Source organism: Sitophilus oryzae, unplaced genomic scaffold (assembly GCF_002938485.1).
Source record: "Sitophilus oryzae breed Bouriz unplaced genomic scaffold, Soryzae_2.0 scaffold_1576_pilon_pilon, whole genome shotgun sequence".
In the NCBI taxonomy this organism is placed as follows: Eukaryota; Metazoa; Arthropoda; class Insecta; order Coleoptera; family Curculionidae; genus Sitophilus; species Sitophilus oryzae.
The window spans coordinates 17,084,537-17,111,319 of NW_022146254.1; the positions used below are offsets into that span (position 1 = coordinate 17,084,537).

At 31.1% G+C, this 26,783-nt stretch overlaps 1 protein-coding gene across 1 annotated transcript in view; it reads left to right on the forward strand.

Moving 5' to 3' along the window:
- Nucleotides 1-26,783, forward strand: part of LOC115879196 — a 240,595-nt gene that overhangs the window by 81,644 nt on the left and 132,168 nt on the right. Inside the window, exon 6 of the mRNA XM_030895887.1 lies at nucleotides 12,299-12,312. Within this exon, the coding sequence (XP_030751747.1) occupies nucleotides 12,299-12,312 (14 nt within the window). The remainder of the gene's footprint in view (nucleotides 1-12,298; nucleotides 12,313-26,783) is intronic.

The window sequence follows — 26,783 nt, forward strand, 5'->3', positions numbered from 1 at the left end:
TCCAGTTATTCTATTGTTGTTAGTTAGTTTCCTGTTATTCTATTGTTATTTATTATTAATTTCATGACAGTTACATGATTAGTTGCGAAATAGTTAAATTTAATTTTGTTTTTGGTTTGGTTTGTAACATTTTTCTGCAGAAATTTATATGAGTTTTTATTACACCGAATGGTGCGTGCATTGGTGTTGGAAACATAGGAGTTCCAGGCAAATTTTGATCAGTCCAATTATTGATTTAACTGTCAGTTTTACAGCAAAGTTTATTAAAGGTCTGCGTATGTTCAATACACCTGCCAAATTTAAACAATTTTGGATAAGCTATTTTTAACTAATTTAAGAAAAACTGCATCTACCTTTAAATTAAAAATGAACAGGTAAAAATGCAAAACCAGACATATGTCGACATACTTTAAATCCTCAACCTATATTTTTGCCAATTTGTAGTGCTAATGTTAATGTGGTATTACTAGTGAAAATATTTTCCTTGTGGGCACCCAACAGCAAAATATACTGGAAATTTTTTGACGTTTATAATGACAGAATATCTTTTTGGGAGTCTGGTTTTTATTTGTTTACATGATAATTTTGATACATTTCAATTACAAAGCTAAGATGTTTTCTATTTTCTTTGGACACCTCCTTTCTTCTTAATGGCGCAAATGTAGGACTTGGAATGGACTGAATTAAATGTCTATGTCTAATGAAATATATATATAATATTTAGACACTATTTTATTCACATTTTTTCCATTTAGCACTTTGAATTTTGAGTAGTTTAAATGCAAATATTCGTGAACAATTCGAAACAAATTTTCTTTCTTCATATAGGAGCCACAATCCTCTATTAATGCGGGTAAATAAGTCATCGCACGATGATTGATCATTACATCAGACAATTTCACGCATATTTTGCATGTAGTATGATTTTCGAACAGATTCGTTTTTAAAACAAAGAATTTTGTTGGTTTTTCAAGCTGCACAATATTCTTTATTACAACAAAACGCGAGTTTTTCTGATATTTTGAACTGTCAAAATACGATGATTACAGACTTTTATGATTGACGCTTGCTGACGCTGCGCGCTGGTTATGAATTCCATACCAATAAAGCGTTTATGAAAAGTTAATAAAAATGCAAAAAAGCAATTTTCTACCACTTGTAGTTACTCAAAACTTATGTAAAATTAAAAGAATATATTGTGTTGTGTGTTAAGATGATATTTTCGTGTAACTACAACGAGTAGAAGTCAACAATTTAAAGGTCTAAATTGCTGCCAAAACTGTGACGCGCTGTAAATTTGTTCATGCCGGAAAATCCTTTAAATTATGATTTTCTACCACTTGTAGTAAGCCCAAAATGAAAGAATATAATATTTTAGGTCCTAAAATGGCACCTTTGAACTACTATAATCAGTAGAAATCAACAATAATCAAGTCGAATCAAAAATCGAAAAATACATTTTAATTATTTGATTTTCAAACACAATTTGGTGTGGGATTTTCTTACCGAATACCACACGAGGTCAAATTAAATCCGGAAATTTTTTTGAGCTCACGAAAATTTTGAAAATTATCCCGAGTCGAAGACGAGATAATTTGGTCTCTAGTGGTATTACTAGTGATAATATTACCGTAAATCCAAAGAACGTACGTTTTTCTGACAATTCAATTTTTACGTTGAATGGCTAGGTAAATCGACAGAACTGTCGTTATTGGGCAGACAAAAACAATGAGGGATATACAAATACTCAAGGAGGGAGGATTATACTCAATGGTAAGAGAAATTACTTCAACGTTTGGGCGGGCATTATTTGCGACTAAATGTTAAGTAAAATATTTACATAATGTAAATGGCGAAACGTATGTACATGCGGTTTTTAGGAGCTTACTCCAAATCTGACAATTTCGTTCCCCGATCCTGTTTAGAAACATTTATGTAGAAATATCTGCTTTCTTTTTTTTTTTTACTTTTCTGTAAGATATTTAATTTAAAATAGAGCATCTCGGTTTCTCAAAATAGTTCTCGGTTTGATATAATGAATTTATTTCATTTTAAACTTACCCTGTATGCCAACATTGCAAGATTTATAAAGAAATATATCGTTCTAAATATTTATGCACAGCGAAGTGGGCACGTATCAGCTAGTCTATATATAAGGGAGTATATCTAATATTTGGAGTATCTTTAGCTTCTAGAATAAAAAACTTGGAAATTTTGTTTAAGTGCAAACCTAAAGTAGTATGTATGAGGATATATTTCAGGAAAATATTTTAACTTCTATAGGATGGCTCAAAAAAGTGTGAGTGAATTGGGAATATTTTTTTTTAAATTGAACACCTTTTATATTATTGTATTTTTAGATTCCTTTCTGATTACTTTACATAATCCTATATATAAGTAAATATATTTGGATATGTAATCGGGAGATTAATATATTTAACATAAATTGATATTTAAAAATGTAATTCTAACTAGCTTGACAAACAATGTCTTCTCTCCGCCGAAATCAACAATCTCTGACATTCAACTGTTTTCAAAGCCTACTACTCCGCTACTCGCAAACATCAGCGGACACGGGGTGCAGGCACGGCGTGAAAATGACTGCCTATCATAAGGATCATAGGCGTCGATAACATTCGGCCATTCCTGACTTATGAGTGTCCTCACTCCTCTGAATCACACTAAAAAGGGCAAAAATAATCAGAACCTTTTAAATTGCATTTTTAAAAGCTGAAATAGAAATATTTATTAGCTTGTTTCCTGCTGATACTGGACAATTGATACAAAACCAATTGACAAAACCTTATCAGCTAATTGCTACCATTCTTACATCACACTAAAAGGACAAAAATAATCAGAATCGTTTAAAGGACATTTTTAAATGCTGAAATAAAAATATATGTTAGATTGTTTGCTGCTGATACTAGACAATTGATACAAAACCAATTGACTAAACCTTATCAGCTAATTGTTACCATTATCTCAACACACTAAAAGGAGAAACATTATCAGAATCGTTTAAAGGACATTTTTAAATGCTGAAATAAAAAATATATGTTAGATTGTTTACTGCTCATACTAGAGCTACGTCTTATTTGCTACTTAAGTAAATAAAAATAAAATATCGTAACTCACTCAGAAACAATACTCAAAAACTCATGATGGACAAATAAATTATTCAGGGACAAAATTTCATAAGGTAAAATAAACAAATTACTTATTATATATTGGTGTTACACGCAATCTGCAGCTTACGTGCAACAAAATAAAGTTAAATCTCAAATCTAAATTCTAAAATCTAAATCTAACTATGGGCCCACGCCTATTCCAGCCACTGGAAAAGAGAGCAATCCGGGTCGAACTAACCAGACCGAATACCGGGACTCATCCCTATTCGCAAGTCTTGTCCGCCCTACTCACAAAGCGCCCAGGTGGTAAACTCATACCTTAGCAACCACCACACGCCTTTTCCAGCTATCATACTAACGTTTACCTTGAAAAAGAGAGTACCGGGTAGAACTAACCCTACTCCTTTTTCCTATCCTAATACACGTTTGAATCTACCATAACCAAATCCATAGCTTGCCAAACCTAGCTATTCCACAGTACTTGTTCTTTGACCGTACATACCATCCTAGGATGTTTCTAACTTCATATCAACCAATCCTCAGCTGCTTAGAAATTCAAATGAACCTGTCTACCATTGAGATTGATTGAATCCTATTAGCTGTGTCGAAGTGATCCTTAGCAGATCTCACGCTGAATATAGTTCGCTACGCATCCAATTTTTCTTTTATTCCGCTTGATATTTCGCATAATTCGCTACTAATTTACGCCGAAAATCGCTAACGCCGACTTTTACGCCCGGAGGGATAAAGGCAACTTGTCCAGATACGCTCATTTTGCTCCTAGTGCTTAGTTCCACGCAATCCAAACTGAATGTTTGAAACATTTTCAACCTAGATATCGTAATGCAACTTGTTACACATACTAGAGATTATGCCTCTCTACTTGTCCCATTCCACGTGGATGTCAAACAGTATTCAGGTAGTGAGATATGGTTAGTTTATATTGAAAGTATTGGTTTTCTTTAGGTAAAAGGGTATCCCTAAATGATTACTTTATTCGGGGTTGTAAAACTCATATATTAACGTCGCATAAAGATTTAAGTACATACCTAGGTAGCTTAGTTTATGTATTTTGAATTAAAATAATATTACCGCTTTATTTATTTTTGTTTACGCATAATATGAAAAGTGTATGCATTTTATATAAGATTAAGATAATCGGATTTGCTAGTTGTATATTAACTATTAGACATTTTTGTTAAAAACTATTTAAACATGTTTTTACCGAAACAATATGTTATTTCCGAGAATATTTATTTTATGTCGTGCTTTAGTAGTTTGTTTTCGAGATATCTACAGCGTGTTGTGAAATCTACTATATAATAGTACTCTGGCGCCTAGAATTTTACCCATCTGGACATTTACATTTATTTCTAATTAAAATAAATTACGCTTTTATTAAAAAGTAGCCCCGTATACTTTAATAAGCGCTTCGTTCTCATCTTCTGCAAAATTTTACACAACTTTTTTAACATTCACAATGTGTCAATATATTATAACACTACTTGAAGGGTTATTTGCTATTAAATATGGCGTATACGAAGAATATATTTCTAGAAATACTAGTGAAATACCTGAATTAAACTGAAAAACTCTGAAATATAATGAGGTGGTTAAAATTATATTATAATAATTGAAAAACTAATGTAATAGGTACTTCTAAATTATGTGAATTTTTGATATAATTCTCAAGTGAATTTGCAAAGCCTGAAGTTCGGAACCTATTTAACTTTTCTACAACCATGTATTTGTTCAACTACATAAATAGGTACAAAACAAAATAACTTTCTTAAAGACTGCGTTAAAAACAGCATCTTAAAATGAATTTTCAAATATTAGATCGAAACTGCGTGTATATTAGAAGGATTATGAGGTGTCTATAATAAATTAATATTCCTTAATAAACGTTTGATTTCATAAATGTTCAACTTTAAATTTTACATAAATCTACTATTTCTCTCTTCTATTTCTAATTTCTAATCACTAAAGATAATTACCAAGTACATTCATGTAACACCTAGTATATTTCTGATATAGCAATACTAGACTACCTAAAGTTGAAAGTTTCAGTAAATTAAAAATATAGCTGAAATATTAATAACATCTATAACTAAACTTAAAGTAATAAAATAAGTAATAAGTAAAATGGGGTATAATTAAAAATGTATATATGAAAAATATAAATTATATATTTATGAAACAATCGATAGTAGGTACTTCTGAAAAACTGAAAAACTTTTGAAGACTTTTTTTACCTTTCCACATAGTCTTGAATATACATGTATATACTTGATATATTTTTTTTATTACATAATAAACAATGAAATTATTAAATTACTGTTTGACTTTTGTTTAATATTTTTAATTAAAAAGCTTAACAAAATATTTCAAAGCACAATAAAAATCATGTTTGAAAACCACCGTTCCACGTTTCGGCTTGATCAAGAAGTTTAATGAGAATAAAATAACACATAACTCTAGAAATTTTATTCCTCAAGAGGACCATAGATGGATATTTATTTAACTTTTAATTTTAACAATAAAATTTTACTTTTTACGTGAAAAACTGTCTGTTTGTGCCGACAGCCGAGGTTCGCATCCATCTTCTTTCGCAAGCGAAATCGACCCTTATCAACCGACTACGGTAGCGCCCTCTCTTCGAGACCTCTTGAACCACGAGGCGATTTATATCACCGAAATCCGAAATCCAAAAATCCGAACAATTACTTTAAACTCAAATCTGTCTCCAACAACAATTTTTACTGTATAAAAATACTACCTTAGAATTTATCTCATAATTACCTTAGAATTTATCTCGATTTTTTTTTCTAGCCATTTTTAAAATACCTTTTAGAAGAGATTTGTTCAGATAATGTGTTGGCTCACTACCTTTTCCTGTTATCTTCCGGAGTCTGTAACTTGTAGGGGTGATATGACGCTTCTTTCCAGCACTCCATTTTTTTCCGCTAATATTTTCGAGCACTAGAGCTAGCAGAATGATCCCTCCGGTTTTCTTTTCGCGTTTCGCCGATCCGACGACGGTATCCAAAATCCGACGTCGACGGGTACCCGTATCTGAGACAACCGAATAGATCCTCGAAACCGACGCGACGCGACGCCTTTACAAAACGATAGTCTCAAAGGTCAAAGTCAAGTCAATAGTCGTCAGTAAGTCAGAAATACGCCGTTACGGCCTAAGAACGCTGGATTAAACTCATCGCCACTTCTGATGTAATCGGGAGATTAATATATTTAACATAAATTGATATTTAAAAATGTAATTCTAACTAGCTTGACAAACAATGTCTTCTCTCCGCCGAAATTAACAATCTCTGACATTCAACTGTTTTCAAAGCCTACTACTCCGCTACTCGCAAACATCAGCGGACACGGGGTGCAGGCACGGCGTGAAAATGACTGCCTATCATAAGGATCATAGGCGTCGATAACAGATAGTTTCAGAGATATTAATAAATATATAAAAATATAAAATAGAAAACAAATTTCTTGCAGTAGAGGTATAATATATATTTTTTAACCTTCCCTAAAAAAATTACAAGGACTGTCCTGAAATAAAAACTATAATAGCTATTTACTTTAGATGGTCTATACTACAGGGTGTTCAAAATTATACGGCAATCTTAATAGAATATAATTATAATAAAATTATATTTAAATAAAAAATTAATCTTATTAAAATAATTGTTCTTGGTTTTTTAAATGGAACACTGTATATTTTTTTTAATAGATGGAAAATTAAAAAATGAAGATTTTTTTATATTTAGATTATTTCAAAATTTTTAACGGTTTTGCAAATACATGCAGTATTATTTCATATGGCTCTTTCAATGGTAAAATACGAGAGAAAAATCATGGGGTGGCTTTGAGAAAAATTTACTGTGGACTGTGCGAAACCGTTAAAAATTTTGAAATTCTCTAACAAGGTGTTCTACTTAAAAAACCCAGGAAAAATTATTTAATATTTTAGAAAGTTTGGTGTAGAATTTTGAACATACTGTATAAATTACGATTACCATATTTATAGCAAAGTAAGTAAACGCCATCTAAGGTAAATACCTAATATAGTTTTGATTTCAGGATAGCTGTTAATATTATTTTTTATATTTATTAATGTCTCTGAAACTATCGAAATATATTTACTCATATCTTAGGATTATGTACAGTGATCTGAAATAAACAAACAAAAATGCAATAATATACAGGGTATTCCTTTAAAAAAATCCCGATCCACTCACACTTTTCTGACCCACCCTATAGAAGTTAATATATTTTCCTGAACGACGCAATATTGCCGGACCCTGTATGTATTAAATTCACTCTCCATGGGTGCTTATAGTTATGGTAGTCATATATGGTAGTCGTTTGAAGATAAAGAAGAAATTTAATTTCAAAAAATATTTATTGTCTTTTATTGTTATACTTTTAAATTTATATTTTTATCTTCAATAATTGTACTGTATTCTACTCACTAGTGTTACGTTATATAAAAATTACACTCTACTTTTTTAGTAACCCTATCTTATGTAAATTTACAATTTTTTTGACTGAATAATGTTTTGTTCGTTATTTTTTTCAATTTATATTTTTTCCATGCCTCTCTCTTAACAACTTAATTATGCAAATTGCCTTAAATTAAATCCGAGTTTTTTCGAAAATAAATTTAATAAAGGGTCTCTGTCAACTGCTGAACGTAACTACAGTCCACTTTTTTTCTTTATTTCGGTCCTGTGCCCGGGGTTTAAATGCTGCGCTTGATGATTTAATTTGTTTTTTGTTTGGTTAGGGATGCATTTTTATTCCACTTTCGGTTTTATTTATGGTGGAACAACTGGCATTAATTAATTGATAAAGAAATCTGCGTCAAAAATATTATATTTTCATCAGTATATCCATTTTTATTTATTGTATTTTGAAATAAAATTATTCTAATAGTTTTTTTAACCATTTTTTTTGTATGATGATATCTCTTTTTCATCAGTATAATAACAATATTTACTAAATTAAGATGATAGGAAACAAATTTTGGACTTCCATTGTTTTTGGACTTTTATTATTTTTATTAATTTTAAGTTACACAAAGTTTTGGTCAGATGTAACACTGACTATTATTATAATAATATTAATAAACTAGCGTGTACCAGCGACTTCGTTCGCGTCGAATTAATCATTTGTAATGGTAATGATAAAGCAAAGCAAGAATTTCCATTAACATACAAACTGGATAAAATTTTCTCACATTTATGTCAGCATGAGAAAAAACAATATGGCGATATTATTATATAACTTGGTAATATTTGAGGGGTAGTTTCATCTCGTTGGAATTTGACTTTTGAAAAATCCGTTGCCAAAAATAAGTTTTTTACGTCAAGTAGTTTAAGCAAAATCGTGGTTAAGAAATTACCCAACTTTTTGGAACACCCTGTATGATTTTTTAAAAAATTTCAAAATATGTGAAGAACCAAATAAATTATGCTTGTCCAAGCGTTTTCCCAAAAGACTAACCGTTTTTTAAATAACAAATATTGTAATATTTGAGGGGCGGTTTCACCCTCTTGGAATTTGAGATTCGAGAAACCACTCCTTATCGAACCTCTACACCCCACAATCAATCCGTTTGCCAAAATACAGCTTTAAACGTCAAGCAGTTTAAGCAGAATTGTGATTACTTAATGGTCATATTTTATGAAACACCCTGTATAAATTTTAAAAAAATCTTAAAATATAATCTTAAAATATAACAAACTATACGTGTTTAAGAATTTTTCTGAAAAACTCACCGGTTTCTAAATAAAAATTATTCTAATATTTGAGGGGCGGTTTCACCCCCTTAGAATTCGAGTTTCGAAAAGAATTATCGAATCTCTACACCCTAAAGTCAATCCGCTTTCCAAAATCAGCTTTTTACGCTAAGCGCTTTACGCAGAATCGTGATTAATCAATGACCAGATTTTTTGAAACACCCTGTATACGTTTTTAAAAAATCTTAAAATATGTAAAAAAACAAAATAAAAAATACGTGTTTAAGCGTTTTTTCGGAAACTTGGCCGTTTTTTAAATAAAAAATATTTTAATATTTGAGGAATAGTTTCACCCTCTTGGAACTGGAATTTCGAAAAATCCCTTCTTATCGAACCTCTACACCCTAGAATCAACCTGTATGCCAAAATTGAGCTTCTTACGTTGAGTGGTTTGAGCAGGATCGTGATTAATCAGTATGTCAGTCACTTAAGGATTTTATATATTAGTATAGATAACATAGGTAATCCTACGCAAATTTTGAACAGTCCAAATATTGGCTCCCCTATTAATTTTACAGCAAAGTCGTAAATAGAGTTTTTAAAGGTTTATGTATCGTAAATACACATGCCAACTTTGAACAATTTTGGACCAGCCGATTTTGAGTAATTTAAGAAAGATGCATCTATTTTTATATTAAAACAAAACAGTTAACAATCAAACACCAGTCATAAACCGACATATTTCAAGTTTACAAACTATGGTTTTATCATTGTCAATAGTAAATTAATTTTAATATTCAGGGGAAGTTAACCAAGGCATGTCAGATACATTTTTTAAGGTAATTTCCCGCGTAGTACTATTTTATCATGCTTACTTTTCCTTCACGTGAATAATAGTAAATTATTACTAGTACTGAATATTAAAATTTTATTAAAATTAAGCTCCAATGGGTATTTCGCTGTAAGAAAAACTACAAAATAAAATAGTTATTTTTTGTAAACACACCTCATTTGTAAACCAGCTCTTTAGCAGTGATTTACCATTTAACAAATTGCCTAACGGACAAAAAAAATGCTTAACGTTTCGGGAAAAAAACACAAAGAACAGAGAAAAAAACTATTTAAAATATCTAAATACAACTATTCAAGAACACTTTGGTTTTTTTCAACAGATACGTCTATAAAAACTGTTGGTGTTTTATTAAAATGACATTATATGAAGTTAAACATGAAAATTATCAATTACTACCTGATAAAAATAATTACTAAGGCCCGGTTGTACGTACTGGTTCAAGGTGAGTACAAGCTCAATAGTCCAGTCATCTTAGGGGTATCACCTCGGAATTGTAAACTCTTACAAACTCGTACAAACCTTTATTTTAACATCCTAAAACATGTCTCAAAACCTACATATGATAGCATGTACGCGACTTGTAGATAACTGAGGTCAAAGGTCAAAAAATCGATTTTTAGCGCATTTTTTGCAAATATCTCGTTCCCTCTCGTTCCCTTTCACATTTATTTGTATTTATTATATATATTGTAGAGGATAAAATTCTCTACAGCTTTTGTTTCAAAAATTTTTTTGTACCTCAAACCATTTTTGAGATAGAGGGCGGTGAGCGCGCAGTCTTTCATTATGTACGGTATCATTCAAGTTCAACCTGTAGTCTCGGTCCAAAACACGCCGCGCCGTATAAAGTCCGTTAATTATTGAAAAATATGTAATTATAAATAATTTACATTTTTTCATATAAGATTATATTGAATATAATATTTTTTTATAAATTAAGTATACCTTCATTTAATAACACTTACCTCCTTACACAATTAGAAAATTATTTGAGAATGGAGTGCGAACTTTGTTAGCAATCTATAATGCCTAAAATCTGAGAACAGCATCGGCCATCTTCGTTATATACAATACAACAAATCAACCAAACTGAATAAACCTGTGCAATTATCAAATCTTCCACCAATAAGTGCAGCAGCTCACCAACATTTCAATCGTGTTTACTACCAAGTTCAGACTTGGTTAGGGCATGATTTAGAACCCCAGGACTGGGGTTGGATAATGCGTAATGGATTCCTGGAACCTACCACTACTATTCTACCACCAGCTCCAGAAAATTTGCTGAACACAATATTCTGCAACTGCAAGAATAGTTGTGGTTCGCGATGTGGATGCAGGAAATCAGGGTTTCCATGCTCTTTAGCTTGTGGCCAGTGTAATGGGCAAGCTTGTCTCAATGCCTCACTCTATCAGAGTGATGTTAATGAAGATTGTACATTTGACCCTGAAATCCTAGAAGACTTGGAGACAAATGTTGTTGAAGATGAAATGAAGAAGAATTTGAAATTCCACAACGCCCAGACGACGATGATGATGAAGAAGAAAACTAAAAATAAGAACATGGAGTTCTTTTTATTTTCATTCATTTTTTTTTAATATCGACCATGAGAAATGTATGAAATCGTATTTTTTAATGGACGTATAAATTAAAAATGTATTTCTTGTCTTTTTATTAGTTGTCTTAAGTTAAGGTATCCAGGCATTCCAGATAATAGGTGGTTATTTTGGTATTTTTTAAAACCACGTTATGGATATGGATATAAATTGAAGATATGAACAATATTTTATATGGATCTAAACTTGTAGAAATTGCAGTCCAATTAATCAGCGACAATTATTTAAGTGAAGTAATTATTTTAAGAAATTTATTTAAGTAAAATGTAAAAATAATTGGAACCAATATAATTTTATAGCAAATATATTCTGTTACGCCGTTTTATACGATTTCAACTTATACTTTATAATGGACGTCACATATTTGATTTACCGGATCGGAGAAAAATAAACTCCTCAGAAATATTTTTATTCGATCAAATATTACGCTTCAATCAGATCTGTTCGGTTAGCAGACGGGAAAATATTTTCCTAGAATCCGGAGGCACGATTTACGTCATTTAGAAAAAGAGAACAAAATATTATTTTGCTATGCGAATATGACTTGAAGATATATACGTATGAAAACATAAAGATGAAGGAATTTTGTACACCAATCAAACTAACCTAGGTTAATGGTGTACTAAATTTAAAATGAAATTATTTTATTAATAAATAAAAATATCTGCGATATTTCCAGAATTCTACTACGTAGATATATCTGATATAATCTGTGTCACAGTTGTTGTATTTGTTCACAACCGATTTTGATGAAATTTTACATGTATATTCAGTAGGTCTGAGAGTACCTATTCTCCGACCTACTAAGGGTATTCTTTATACTCAGGAGGCCGAGTTTTTTCAAAATCTGAAATAAAAATTGCAGATCCTTATTTAAAAAAAATAAGTTGGCCTCTGTATTTCACAAATTATCAGTTAACTTGAAAATCTAGAAATACCATTAGATAGCCCTAATAAAGTGATCATCAGAATGTGCAATTAGTTTTTTGATTTTCTTAAAAGTAACGACAGGAAAAAATAAAATTCATTTTCAAAAAAATCCGTTTTCTTCCAAAAAACTCAGGAATCCGTAAAATTTTTAAAACTTTTTTGATGGCATCTTGGTGAACATCCCAAAGCGCAACATTGCCCCAATTTAACCATGTTCATATCTATTACGGTTACCGAGATACCAATGGTCGTACCTCGAATTTGTAGCACCCTGTATAGTTAAAAATTAATTGAATTTATATTATTTTATATGCTATCTGTCACAGGTGCAAAAAAAACATAATTCATTACATTAGCTCAGAGAACCTTAAAAATAATAGTAAATTTTTCACTAGAACATGACGTTTAAAATCAACTTATCCCGACATGTGCTATCTCTTAAAAGGGTTTAAAATTACGAGTCGCTATAAAAATGAAATTTTACAGTCCCATAACGTATATCGCTACTTAAAAAGTTCATAAGAAGTGACACGAGTTGAATTTTATAGAAGTTCTTTCACAAAAAATGTACTTTAAGAAAATTAACCATCTGTACATGATGAGACAAGTCTTAAATAAATTAACCCATAACAATATTACTGTACTTATTTACTCAAACATTTTTTATTTTAATTACTATTTTCATTAGAATGAGTTTAGCCATACCAATTATTGAAAGATATTTAAAAATCTTTAAATACAATTTTAGTGCATTTCTTATTTCAACAATGTAGTATTTTTCTATATCCGTAATGTATATAAATTTGGAACAGGAAAGTTAATTAACTCGACCCTTCAATGAAATAGACTTTCAGGATTTTTTTTGAAAAATTCTATTTTTTGCAAATGTATAAAAATTTGATACTCATACAGGATGAGTCTTAAATAATTGCAAATATTTCCAGGGCTGGTAAATCTTGATAAAAGAAACATATTTTCTCTTTACCGTTATTCAAATAAGTCCAAAATAACCGTTATTAATAGTAAAAATAATAGTTATTAGTTTAATAAGTTACCTATTTTACTTTGAAAATTAAACAAAAAATATTTTTTGCTTAAATTTTGAGAACCACTGGACCTTTTTTGTGTTTTCTTTCTTGTAAATTTAATCTACTACACTTACGTTGCCAGATTATCAAGAAATTATGTTTTTCCACTAAAAAATAAAAAAAATTTTCGCAAAAAAACCCTCATAGACTACCCCTAAAAATATTTGTACTTATTTAAGACTCACCCTGTATAATTCAATTGACATTGTGTTTTCGTTTATTATAGTTTCGTATCGATGCGTCTAAAATAAAGTAGAGCAAGGAGCAAAATCCAATTTCCTGGATATTTGCGCTATTTCTATCTGTGTCAATCGTGTTATGTTAATTTATCATATGTAGGTAATGAATTCGAAATATATATTTTCTTTCTATAAATTTTCTAAAATATTTACTAAAAATATAAATCAAGCATAGATTTATTCATAATAGTTTTGGACATGATACGCATTTATTAAACTAAAATAGAAAAACTCTTTTTCGGATTGTTTTCGTGTGATTGATTTCTCGGTCAATTATAGCTTCTGTCCTATTGGACAGACGCCATTATTATTATAATGGCGCAGATTTGACATTTGACAAAACATGGTCTATTATTCGTGATTTTGACCAAACCAATCTTTGACTTTTTAGGCGGATTGTGTACATTTTCGGGAGTAGTTTTAGAATAAAAAATTGTAACATCGTGCTCGGCCAGATTTGGTCGAAAAAATGATCCCAAATGGTCCAAAAACTAGTTTTTGCAAAGATTTGCCAAAGTATGCAATTTATAACTATTCATTGGAATAAAAAATGAAGCTTAGGTCATTATCTATAAAAAAAAAGTTTTGATAATTTTTTTCGTAAAGTCCGAGGAAAACTGTTAAAAACGTCCTTAAAGGTTCAAAGAACGGGGTTTCCGTCAATGTTGGTCGAAATATGGCATGTAGATGACTTTCATGATCGCCAAATGGAAGATCAGGTCCATAGCTAAAAAAATGATCCTAGCACTTTTTATCGTAAAGTATCGACTATTCGTATACAGGTTGTTAACTGGACAGTTACTTAGAGGGGAACATTGCCTATTGAGAACGCATGCACTTATAGGGTTTTCTGCCGACTCGTCCCGTCGCGTCGTCTCTCGACGAGCGGGCCGACTTCAACCATAAAGCTCTTGCCGCGAGTAATAAACAAATTAACAACCTGTATATGCAATTTTCTTTTGTTTACGAGTGTTTACTTTCCTAAAATCCCCCAAAAACGGTAATAGCCACTCACTAGTTGTTTTAAAATGTAATTAAGCAAATACTTCAAACTTTCTGAGTTGCTTAAAAGAACATCTGTTAAAATCTTGACAAATAAGCTATTATTAGTGAAAATATGAGTAACTTTATAAAAATCTAAAAAAAGAATGTTTGTGAGGTTTTTTTTATTATCATAAAATATAACAAAATGCAAACAAGTTCCAAAATGTGATAGCTGTTGATTCTACCTTTTAAATGAACTTTAGATCATCAAAAATATTAAATTTTGGAGAGAAAATTCAGGGATCTTTGAGGCGGAATATCTCAAAAACTACTAATTCTACATACAAAATTATAAGGACCATTTTGTAGGTAATCTAAGCTTGATTCCAAGAAAAATTTTGTAAATTTCATATTTTGTCAGATATTTGCGGAAAAATGATTTTTGGGTCATTTGGGGCCATTTAGTGCCCAGGACGAGCACGGTGTTACAATTTTTTGCTACATTATAACTATAAAAAAGTTATGAAAAAGATTTTCTGGAAAAAATGTTTAAAAAAATCGATTTTTTGCGTTGTAAATGTAAACAAAATTGATAGGTATATAATGCGATTGACATTTTGTTTTCGTTTATTTTAGTTTCGTACCTCTCTCAATCAAAACAACCATTGAACAAAATACACATTTATTTAACATAAAGTTCACAGTATAATACAATTTTGGGGAATGCCAAGACTTAATGGTTTAGTTAACTAAGTACTTACAGGAACATCTTCAGTCTGCGCTGTCTTCTGCTAACCGACTGATGACGCGGATTACTAACTGTATAATACGGCTCACATCGATGGACTAACTTCTCGACTCTGTCTTCAGCACACTATTTTATATTTTTCCGCTCGTCCCAATTATCGGCGGGTACGTGCTCAAAAATCTCCTTTGTATATTTCCAGCACCGATATTTAGTACGAGCTAGCCCTGAAATATCACGCTTACATCGACCTGATTTTAATTGTTTAATTATCAATGTTTATTATAAGAACATATTCAGGTCGACGTATACGCGAACGATTCCCTTGAATCTACATCAAATTGGTTTACTAGAATTATATTTTACATGATTTTTCCCAATCTGATGTAAACCCAAGTTGGCCTATATTTAAGTCTTGACAATATAGCTACGTCGTCGGCTACGGAGGCGAGAACAAGGTCATATAAAGTGGCAGAAAAAGAACAAAAGATTTGACAAGGAGTAAAACTACTAGTTTCCTTATACTATGGTAAGACGCAGTTTCATTGTAGAATTTATACTGACTGTTTTAAACATTATTAAAATATAGTTTTTAGTAAAACATATTAAGTTTGACCATATTGGCGACGAGGATAAACACACAATAAAAATTAGAGAATTCACTGGTCAAAATAGCGACTGGGTGATCTATAAAAGGCGTTTGGAAAATTGTTTTACCGTAAATGGCATAACTGACCACGAGAAGAGGAAGGCATTGTTTGCTTAATGCTCTGGATGGAGAATAATTATTTCTAATCATATTAAAATTATTAAAAGATATTCTTTTTTAAATAGATACAGAATGATAATAAGGATTTAATAATACAAATATTAAATACACTACTGAAACACCTAAGTCAAATTGTCGTACCAAAATTTCTGACAAGACGTAAATAAAAGATAAAATGCAGGAAGAGGTACATAATAAGTTAATTTGTAAGTAAATTTTATAGTTGACTGAAGTACAACACTAGTACATCATCATCATCATTTTTAGCTTACTCAACTATTTCCAATTATGGTGTAGCCTCCCTCACCTATTTAGATAGCCCCTTTGTAGTTGGGTCCATTGTTGTCTTTTGTTATCTATGCGGGCATCCAAGACATCCCTCCTAATTTCCTACTATCATAGTTCCATCTCAGGTTTGGTTTTCCTCTAGGTCTCTTATTTCCTCGTGAGTACCATGCTGCAATTTTTGTGGTCCATCTGTTCTTCATCCTTCTTGCCAGGTTTCCTGCCCATTGCCACTTGAGGGATTTGATTCTGTTGATGACATCTATTATCTAGGTCTTTTGTCATATCCACTCTATTCTTTTGTGGTCTTTCTTGGTTATTCCCAGCATGTTCCATTGAGCGCTGTGCAAACTGCAGTTTCCTTTTAATGTCCGTTTTAAGTGTCCAGGTTTCGCATGCATAGGTCATGAATGGGAGTACACATTTGTCGAATGTTTTGGCATTCTAGATTTGTTCTTCCATAAGTACTCCATGCTAACTTAATTCTTCGGTTGATTTCTGATATAAATATATAATATTTATATCAGAAATATTATATAATATATGTATATAAAATATATGTATTTTCCACTGTTTCCAGTTTTGTGTTAATTATTAGGATGTGTTTCTGTTTATTAGTTCGTTGTATATTACTTTAGTTTGTAAATCCATTTTGAGACCTACTTTATTGCTGGCTGTGTTTAGTTCGTTAATTTGGGTTTGTAGTTCTTCATGACTATTGCCAATTAGGACTATGTCAGCAGCAAATCTTAGACTGTTCAATTTTTTTTTTATTCTCAATCTATTTTTAATCCTTTGTTGGTCCAGTCTAGAAGATTTCTCCTGATGTTGCTGTAAACAGCTTTGGGGATATCGCGTGTCCTTGTTGAACTCATTTGGCAGTTTGGAACTTTGGGGTTGTTTTATGTATCATTACTCTTGCTTTAGCTTCTTTGTATATATTGGCTAGAGTTTCTATATAAGGCCTATCAATATCTTGTTTCGCTAGGGCTTCTATTATTGTCTTAGGATATATCGACTCTAGGCTACGGCTAGTGGAAGTTCGTATTCTTTTGTTCGGCTGTTTCTCTTAGTGTATGTATGTGATCAATAGTGCTGAAGCCGCTTCTAAAGCCTGCTTGTTCTTGCGGTCGTGCAGCGTCTAGCGTGTTTTGTATTCTGGTGTTTATTATTTTTATGAATATCTTGTATGTTACGGATAGTAGGCTTATTAATCTATAGTTTCTGATGTCTTCTTTGCTGCCTTTCTTATAAATTAGTATTAATTAACATTAATCACACTAGTACAATTATGTACTATATAGTTACTTACCACTGAAAATTATTTTACTACTTATCTCGATTTTTGACCGAGACTAACCGCTTGCTTAAGTTCAAAATAACTTTAGTTGACAATTTGAAGTATTATTAGTGGCAAAATTTACTAATTGAAAATTACTACCACTAACTACTGACGTTCTGAATGCTTACATTAAAGTTAGATAAACAAACTTCTGCAGTAATTGAAACCACTAATTTATTCCACTAATTGCAAGATTCTGAATGAAGCTTAAGATTTAACAGCAAGTTTGATCGCGAAACACTTGTGCTGAATTGTAACAGATTTTTAATTTTAACATTAACAATTTAATCAATCTCTCGCAAAAAACGGACTAATCCATATATCAACATTTTATTTTATGCGTTTAGTGAATATATTACAAAGAGAGTTTTATTAAAAAAACACATAAAAAGAGTTTTCGAAAATATTTATGAAATAAACCAATTTTGTTTGTAAATATTGTAGTAACTACTCCCGTTTAAATCAAATAAAATGGATTAATGGATATTATTGTACTCTTTGATTTTTTTAAAATTACAATTTTATAGCGCATCTGCACCGTTATAAAGGATTGTGTAAATTTAAAATATTCGGGGTTTTTATATCCATTTTAAAGCATTTATTTAATTTAGCGGAATACTGAAAAAATCAACACGAAATATACGACCCTATGAAATGAAGGTGCGTCACTATACAGGGTTTTTCAAAAAACGTGTGCTATACAGGGTGAGTCTTAAATAAGTGCTAATATTTTAGGTTGTATATTTCTCTTATATGACTCTGAAATTCAGCACACAATTAGCAGCGCCTCAAGATCATTCATGAAATTAAAAGACATGGTTTTCTACTATCACGACTTTAGCACAAAAACGAAAGTTGCAGAGCGCTGAAGCCATGATTACTAGAGCCTAAGATGGTCTGGCCACGTATGCAGGATGCAAGAAAACCGCCTACCGCAATCTCTTCTTTACCGTGAGCTTGTAGATGGTAAGAGGAATCCTGAAACTCAAAATATACAAGGATATTTTCTTAACAACTTAAAGGGGATAATCATGGAGATTCAATGAGAGGAAACAGCGCCCAATAGAACACAATGGAGAAGAATTGTAAACTCAATTAACAACAACAACCAAAAAGGAAAAACGGCTACCAAGTAATGAGATTTTTGAATGTCCGAGATGCAGAAGAGAGATAACATCGCATATCGGGCTTTTCAGTCACAGAAAAGTTCATGAAAGGAAACGCCTTGCGTAAACATCTTCTGAGGCGTGTCAAATACTCGTCAGCGAGTAATGGCAGTACTGTTTGACCAGCGGATCTGAAGCTACGGAAGGAATGCGAGAAAAAAAATCGATATTGCCACGTTTATCTATAAAATAGCAAATTTGCCAGACATGAATATGTATATATATAAATTTAATATATTTTTATTATATATAATGTGTTTAGCATATATTCTGACGTATATTACTAAGGAATTTTAACGTAGTTCATATTGTTTGATATGTTTTATTTAATAACTTATTTCTTTCATTCTGTATAATCTGCTTATTATGAAAGTTGAAGATTTTTCAACGATATCATTGGCAAACCGGCATCGCCGCGCATGGCCGCCTATTCATCGAAAATGATTGGTGAGAGTACGTCACAGGATTTGTTACCACGCGGTTGCCATGTCTTTTACGCCTTTCCTATTCGCTTGCTTTATCCCCAACTTCACGGTCTCTTCTGAAAAGAGTAGGAATATTGAATACTATTGAAATATCCAGTGGCGGTGTCATTTTTTTGATCATTATTACTTTATTTCATTATTTTATACCGGTTATCCTAAACTTTATTCCTATATTTTTCGTATATTTCATAGTTAAGTTGTGTTTTATTGTTTTGTTATCTTGTTATAATGTTTTTCGTTCGTAGTTTTTAATTATTAATATTAAGTTTGATCGTATATTTGTGTTTTAAAATGAATAAATTTGTTAAGGGTAAGACTCTACATAGTCAGACAAGAGAAATAATAGCTAATTTATATAGGTAAGTTAATAATAAGGTGGATGAAATCTCATTTGGTTTATTTCCTTGTGTTCATAATAGGATTTGCGATGAAGAAGCTACAGAGAGTTCGCTTAAGTTGCCGCTTAAACGTAAACTTGAGCGGATATTTCTTTATACCGGAGTTAGCGTATCGGCTATAAAAAAATTCACACAGAAGATAAAAAAAAGGCTGAAAACTAACCCCGATAAAATGATATCCTCTCAGGAAAGAAACGACCACGTGAGACTGCTGTCGAAAAGCTCAACGACTTTTTCGAAGTGGTCAGGAATTTGATAAATATATTTTATCTCGAATTCAAACTCGTCCCCACAATTAGAAAGCTTTTGCAAAAATTGCAGAAAGAATCAAATTTTCCTTTTGCAGGGAAACGCTTAGGGGATTATTAAAATCAAATGAATTTTTTTTGGAGTAAATGTCAAAATAACAGGTAAATATTAATGGAGCGGCCCATTATATTACAGAGAGAGATATAAATATATACGCGAAATTTGAAAATATAGCCAAGTATTATCTATTTGGATGAAACATATGGGTAGACAATGACCTAACCTTTAAAAACTGCTGGCGGAGCGATACCATATCTGGTGTAATAGGCAATATTGGATCTACTGGTGAGTAAAATTATGTTTTGTTTGCGCTTCCAAAGTTAACTATTTTCAAGATTTTTTTTTGCTGGAAATAGTTATATCTAAAATTATGTATTATAGAAAAAAATATAGTTAGTACAGATATTATAAATAAATATACCTCAAGACTCAGTCTTGTCATCTGCTGATGGCAGACATGGTTAGCGAAACGTGCGTCCAGCGTAAAATTAAAAGTGTTTTGGTGTATTGTACTGATTTAGTGTTTTATTTTGCTGTGTAACACCAAAGGTTCCAACCCACAGCTGTAATTATTTCTTCTATTATATTAACAACACAATAATAAAATGATTCAAAATATTTAAGGGAGCTTTAATAAAAGCTTTTAGTGTTTATCTGCTAACTCAACAGTAACGATTCAAACAGCATAAAGTTTTTTGAAAAAAAATACTAATCTGAGTATTATATTTATGATACACATTATTTTCATATAACACCGTACGCCCATGCCTATTTTATGAATGAAATTGGGCGTGTTTCGTTTACAACTGCGTTCCCCTGCCGATACCCCGTAGCTACAGAACCGTTGGTCACACTATAAGTAAGTAAGTTTATCAGTTTATAACTGATAAATATTTGAATTTCTTAAATTTATTGCCAATCAAATGAGTAAAATCAGAATAGCCAACCAATTTAATAGTTTTGGATCGCTTCGTATTTATTAACCGAAATTTCTGGCTTGGCGTCAAAAATTCGTGGAAAACGGACCGACAAAAGCGTAAACCGATGTCGTCGGGTAATAAAAACATCGTTTCCAGATATAGAAAGATACTGGATTAGGTCTGATCGTCTCGATCGCTTCCAGTCTCTAATCGACAAGCGGTCCATCCATCAAATATGTCGCAAACATCGGGGGAAAAAGTACACAGGAAGATCGACGAGAACATGGCTTTTTCCGGATTTATTTACGGTTTCTGGATGTGTTCGTTGAACTTGGTTTATTTATCGTGTGTTGTTCGAAAAAGGTGTTTAGTTTCTCATTTTATATCTGCCTTCGAAATTTTATCCCTCTACGATAACTTCTGTTTTTCGACAATATTTTGAATATTTTTATTAATAAGTAATATTATATTTTTATATTATCAGATTTTCTGTATGGGATGGGTACAAAATTATACAGTTTTCAAGTAAATAATGGGACACTCCGTTTATTTTCAAAGTCTTGTATACAGGGTGTCCCAGGCTGAGCTTGCATTAGAAGTTTCTAGAGAACCACAATATCTAGATCGGAGATTTTTTTGCACATCATTGTTTTACAACGAGATCTATCGATTAAAAATATTTTCAATATGGCGACACTTTCTGAAATAGCGGAAGTTGACAGCAACTTTCTTATTTTAAATGGGTGCCTCCATTTTTTAATACATACTTAAATTCTCTGTAAAATTCTATGAATATTGATGTTAAACACTCTATACCTAACATTAACCGTTTTTGAGAAAAAAAAAATATTTAAAATTTTTGAACGAAAAAAACTGCCACGTCAAATTTAGTGATTATCACAGTGCTGTGGCATAAATTAAATAATCAATTATTAAATCATTAAAATGTCATTGATTTAGATTCTAGCTTTCTTTGACATTAAGTGTCAAACGGTCAGACAATTTATTTCCATTTGTCAGAAAACGAATTATTTGAATTTCCTATATTATATTTTAGTGATTTTATGGAAACCACTGTTTATTAAAATGTTTTATTCTATGTTATAGGGCTTGTTTCTCTCTACAATTTTCTCTCTCACAATGTACCGTTTGTGTCGGGGAAGGGATCATAATTTCATAGTTGTCGATTTTCGAAAGAAATCAGTTCATGTATATTATTTCGTATCTTTTTCATTATATTGATTTTATGTAAAGCACTGTTCATTAAAATGTTGTATCCTATGTTATAGGACTTGTTTCTCTCTACAATTTTCTGTCTCACAATGTACCGTTTGTATCGGGGAAGGGATCATAGTTTCATAGTTGTCAATTTTCGAAAGAAATCAGTACATGTATATTATTTCGTATATTTTTCATTTTATTGATTTTATGGAAAGCACTGTTCATTAAAATGTTGTATCCTGTGTTATAGGACTTGCTTCTCTCTATAATTTCCTATCTCACAATGTACCGTTCGTGTCGGGGAAGGAATCATAGTTTCATAGTTGTCGATTTTCGATAGAAATCAGTACATGCAAATTGCAATCGATATCAATTGTTTGAAATCAGCTGTAAGCGTGCGTGACGTGAACTGTTAATTGCAAAAGATGGTCGAGTTCCAAACCGAATTTATTTAAAAATTATTTTTTTGTATAATTTTTTAGGGTTCCGTACCCAAAGGGTAAAAACGGGAACCCTATTATTAAGACTTCGCTGTCCGTCCGTCCGTGTGTCACAAAAGTCTATCTTATGAACCGTTATAGCTAGACAATTTAAATTTTCACAGATAATGTATCTATGTTGCCGGTATAAGAACAAATACTAAAAACAGAATTAAATAAATGTAAATAATAAACAATATAACTCAGAATTCAGATAAGGGGAATTCAGGTATAATAATAAATAAAAAAGTACTTTCACTAAACATTATCTTTTAAGTAAGAAATTTACATAGAATCTTTCAAGTTCTCGGTGGCCGCGTGGTTAAAACGTTAGGACTTGACGCTGCTATGACCTTGGAGCCGTAGTAAGGCAACGTTGAATCCTAGTCAAGGCGACTTTTTTTTAATCGTTTTTTTTTAATTTTTACATATTTATTTTTACTTTTTACATATTTATTATTGATTAGTACAATTTTCAGTAATGTGTTTCTTCATTTTTTTTTAAATTACTTATACTCGCATTCAAAATTTCAGCTAAATCGGAAAAAAAGTTTATAATAATATAGTGTCTAATGTATAGATAATGAATGGTACAGAACCCTTCGTGCGTGAGTCCGACTCGCACTTGACCAATTTTTTATCATGTTTTCTGATATTTTAATAGTTATGCTGTTCGGAGCGGTGACAAATCCCATATAAAAGAGTACATTAAAATCGGTCTGTCTGTTCTTGACTTATTAAAATGTGTAACGTTCTTAACGCTGGCTTGGAAATGAAGATTTTGTATCTAAAAATATAAGGCAAATGTATTCAATCGTATTTTTCAAGCTTATCCGACGCGCTTTTTTTGATCATATGGCTTATATCGCAATGTAACCCGTAACCTCAAAAGTATGTATGTTTCATGAAAAATATCCTTTCTGCACAAAGAAATAAGAGGTAATTAAAACTAATGTGGAAAAAATAACTAAGTGCAGTAATAATGTTATTGAAGGTTATATGTTTACAAATACCTCATACATTTATTGCACGAGAAAAAAAATCCAAATGATCTTTCATTCGACCACTTATTTTTTTGACATTTTATTTTCTTTTTCTTTCGTTTTTTTCGCTGCAGGCTGAAAAAAACCCGAGCCAAGATGAGTTTTAACTCCTAACGTAATAAAGTGGTAAAAAGCTGTTGGATGTAGGAGAAAAAGAAGGCCAAAAGATCGTAGAGAGAAAAGAGGAATGAACGACTGGCTCTGGTTTGTCAAAATGATTGATAGCCTGGGAGAAATTAGCGGATTACTTTTGCGGATTGAGCAAAAATCGGCGAAGATTGTAGAGAAGTGGTTGGGTTTTCGACAAGTCAATCTATTTTGATTAAGTTCAGTAAATAGAAATTTTTAACGCACATTATATCAAAATATATATCAAAATTCTTTTTATTTAACCGGAAAAGAAAGGTATTTATTAATTTTTGTACTATTTAGGTTTAAAACTGTACTATTTTTAACGTTTCTTTAAATTCTTAAAATGATACATTTTGTGGCGAAGCTGTACGGTTGTATTTACTAAGGCGCTCCACTGCGGCCGCAAGGGACTACTGTGGTTAGCTGTACATTTATGGGCGAGGCACATAAAGCCATTTTTATTCCGAATGGAACATGCTGTTTTTTTTCAAACGTCACAAATATTTTTTTAAAGAATTTCGAACGTTGCAAATAATATAAAAAGAATAATTTTCGTACTCTTGTGCTTAGGCGTAGAAATGCTTTACTTTTAAATGACATTTTTCTACGATCGTGTAAAAGTAGCTATTTTTTACTCTATCTACTGTATTAAAAGTCAAATTTTGCAAACAACACCTTGGCGAGTTTAACTAAAGAGAAAAAATGTGTCTAATCCTGGAAGGTAAACCAAGTACCAGTATTGGACACCTTGCAGCAACATGCCGGAGCAGAAACTTCCACGCACAGAAATTAAAATAAAATTCAAAAGACTACTGGAAATGAAGTTTGTCCATCTATGTGACATTAAAATTTAAATGGACCCAAAAAAGTTATTAAAATAATAAAAATAATATTTGTTTATAGTGTCATTGTTAGTGGTAATATTATTCTGTGAATTACTGAATAAACTTTTTCAAAAAAGAATCAAATTTCTTAAAAAAATATCTTATATTATCTAAGTTAGCCAGATTTCGCGAAAAAAATTAGGGATAAATTATTAGAATTCGTTTGCAAAAAATCTTTAATAATTGCATTTTATATGAAGAGTTGCCATGGAAAAACAAAAGGACGCTAGCTCTGGGCCTGGTGCGCGTCATTTACTGTTGTTGTCAAGCGTTTGTATACTGGTGTATTTTTGTGCCAAATATAAGTAAAAATTACTTTAATTTAATTACAAATATAGCTCAACTTTTTGTCCCGTGAGTAATGAAAAAAAAAAGTTTTTAAATTTTTGTCGTTATTTTTATAGAAAACCCGTGTAAAGGGAATCAAACTTATAGTATATTGGCTAACATGTATTGTCAATATAACTTAGTTTTTTAAGATTCTTGGAGATATATTTTTTTAAATTTGTTTAAACTGTCCCAAGAGTAATCAGTTAAAAGTAACAGCATAACATTTTGCTGAGAAAAGCGTTTATTATTTTACCAAAAATATGAAAAAACATAATTTTAACACATTAAATTTAAACACATTTAAAACACTGTAAAAGAACAGAATTTGTATCAAAATGTATTAAAAATATAAGTACCTAATATAACAACATACTAAAATGGTAAACACTGTTACAGGGTGGTGCCTCTCATACGCCGCGGAGGCTCCAAGGATAACGACAGTTTGTATTGAAATGAAATTTTGTGAGCATATGTAGGTTAAATGAGAGCACTCTTTAAAAATATAGAGAGTTCTACAGGGTGTCCCCAAAAAAGTTACATATCAAAGTTGTGTTTTTTGTAATGGAATACCCTATATATTAATTATTGATTTCCGGATTCTGAGAGAAAAATAAAGGTGAGTTTTATAAGAGAAGTATATAACTAAAATGTAAGGTTTTTAACATATTTAACATTTTCTAGAAATAAAGAACAATTTTAAAATTACAATAAAAGCTACCTAAATTCGAATTTACCCGGTATAGCCTAATATGTAGTTAAATTAACCATTGTACTTTAAATCAAATTAAAACTTAATCCAAAAAGTTATACAGGGTGAGACAAAATTAATATTGAACATTGGCCACCTTTAAAAGCATGTTACTCTTTTATTTTAAATGGAACACTCAGTATATTATTCCGATATTCAATGGAGAATTCATGTCTCTTCAAAATACTATTAAGGTTGCCTACCCCTCAAATAAATATTTTCCTAGATATTTTCATTTACATGATTTACTTGATCTGAGTAAATACTTATTTGATAAAATCTAGGTGGCTGTGATATGTCTGACGTTGCTTCAACATAGCTGTTTAATTAGTCCAACTTTAACAACTAGTTATCATTTTGTGTCAGTTAAAACAAAAAAAATTCTCAGAAATTTGCCGAAAATGCAAACTGATCCCACATCAGAAAGAAATGATATGATTCCATTAGTTGGTGAATGCAGTGTGCATTCACCAATTAATAGAATACTTAAATGCTCCTGATTTTATCTAGTTTGTTTTTTATGGGGATATGTTAAAGACAGTGTTTACAAAATTCGACCAGGTAGAACTCCACATACGCTTTTTAAAATGAAAAGATCCTCTTGAAAAGACAATTATTTTATGCAGTTAACAGGAAAGGAAGCATTTTGAGTATTTGATTTCATTTTAGCTAATTTTTGTCACATAATTATAGTTTTATATCTAGCTCTAATTCTGTTATAATTAAAATATGTTTTAAACGTATATCTTTTTAAAACCTTTGAGTATTTTACACTATAATCGTTAATTTTTCTTAAATTAACAAAACGTATATCACACAGCCCCCTAGATTTTTTCAAATAATAAAGATCCACTGACGCAAAATCATAAAAATTAAAATATCTAGGACAATCTTTGTCTGAGGGGTAGGCAAACTTAATAATATTTTAAAGA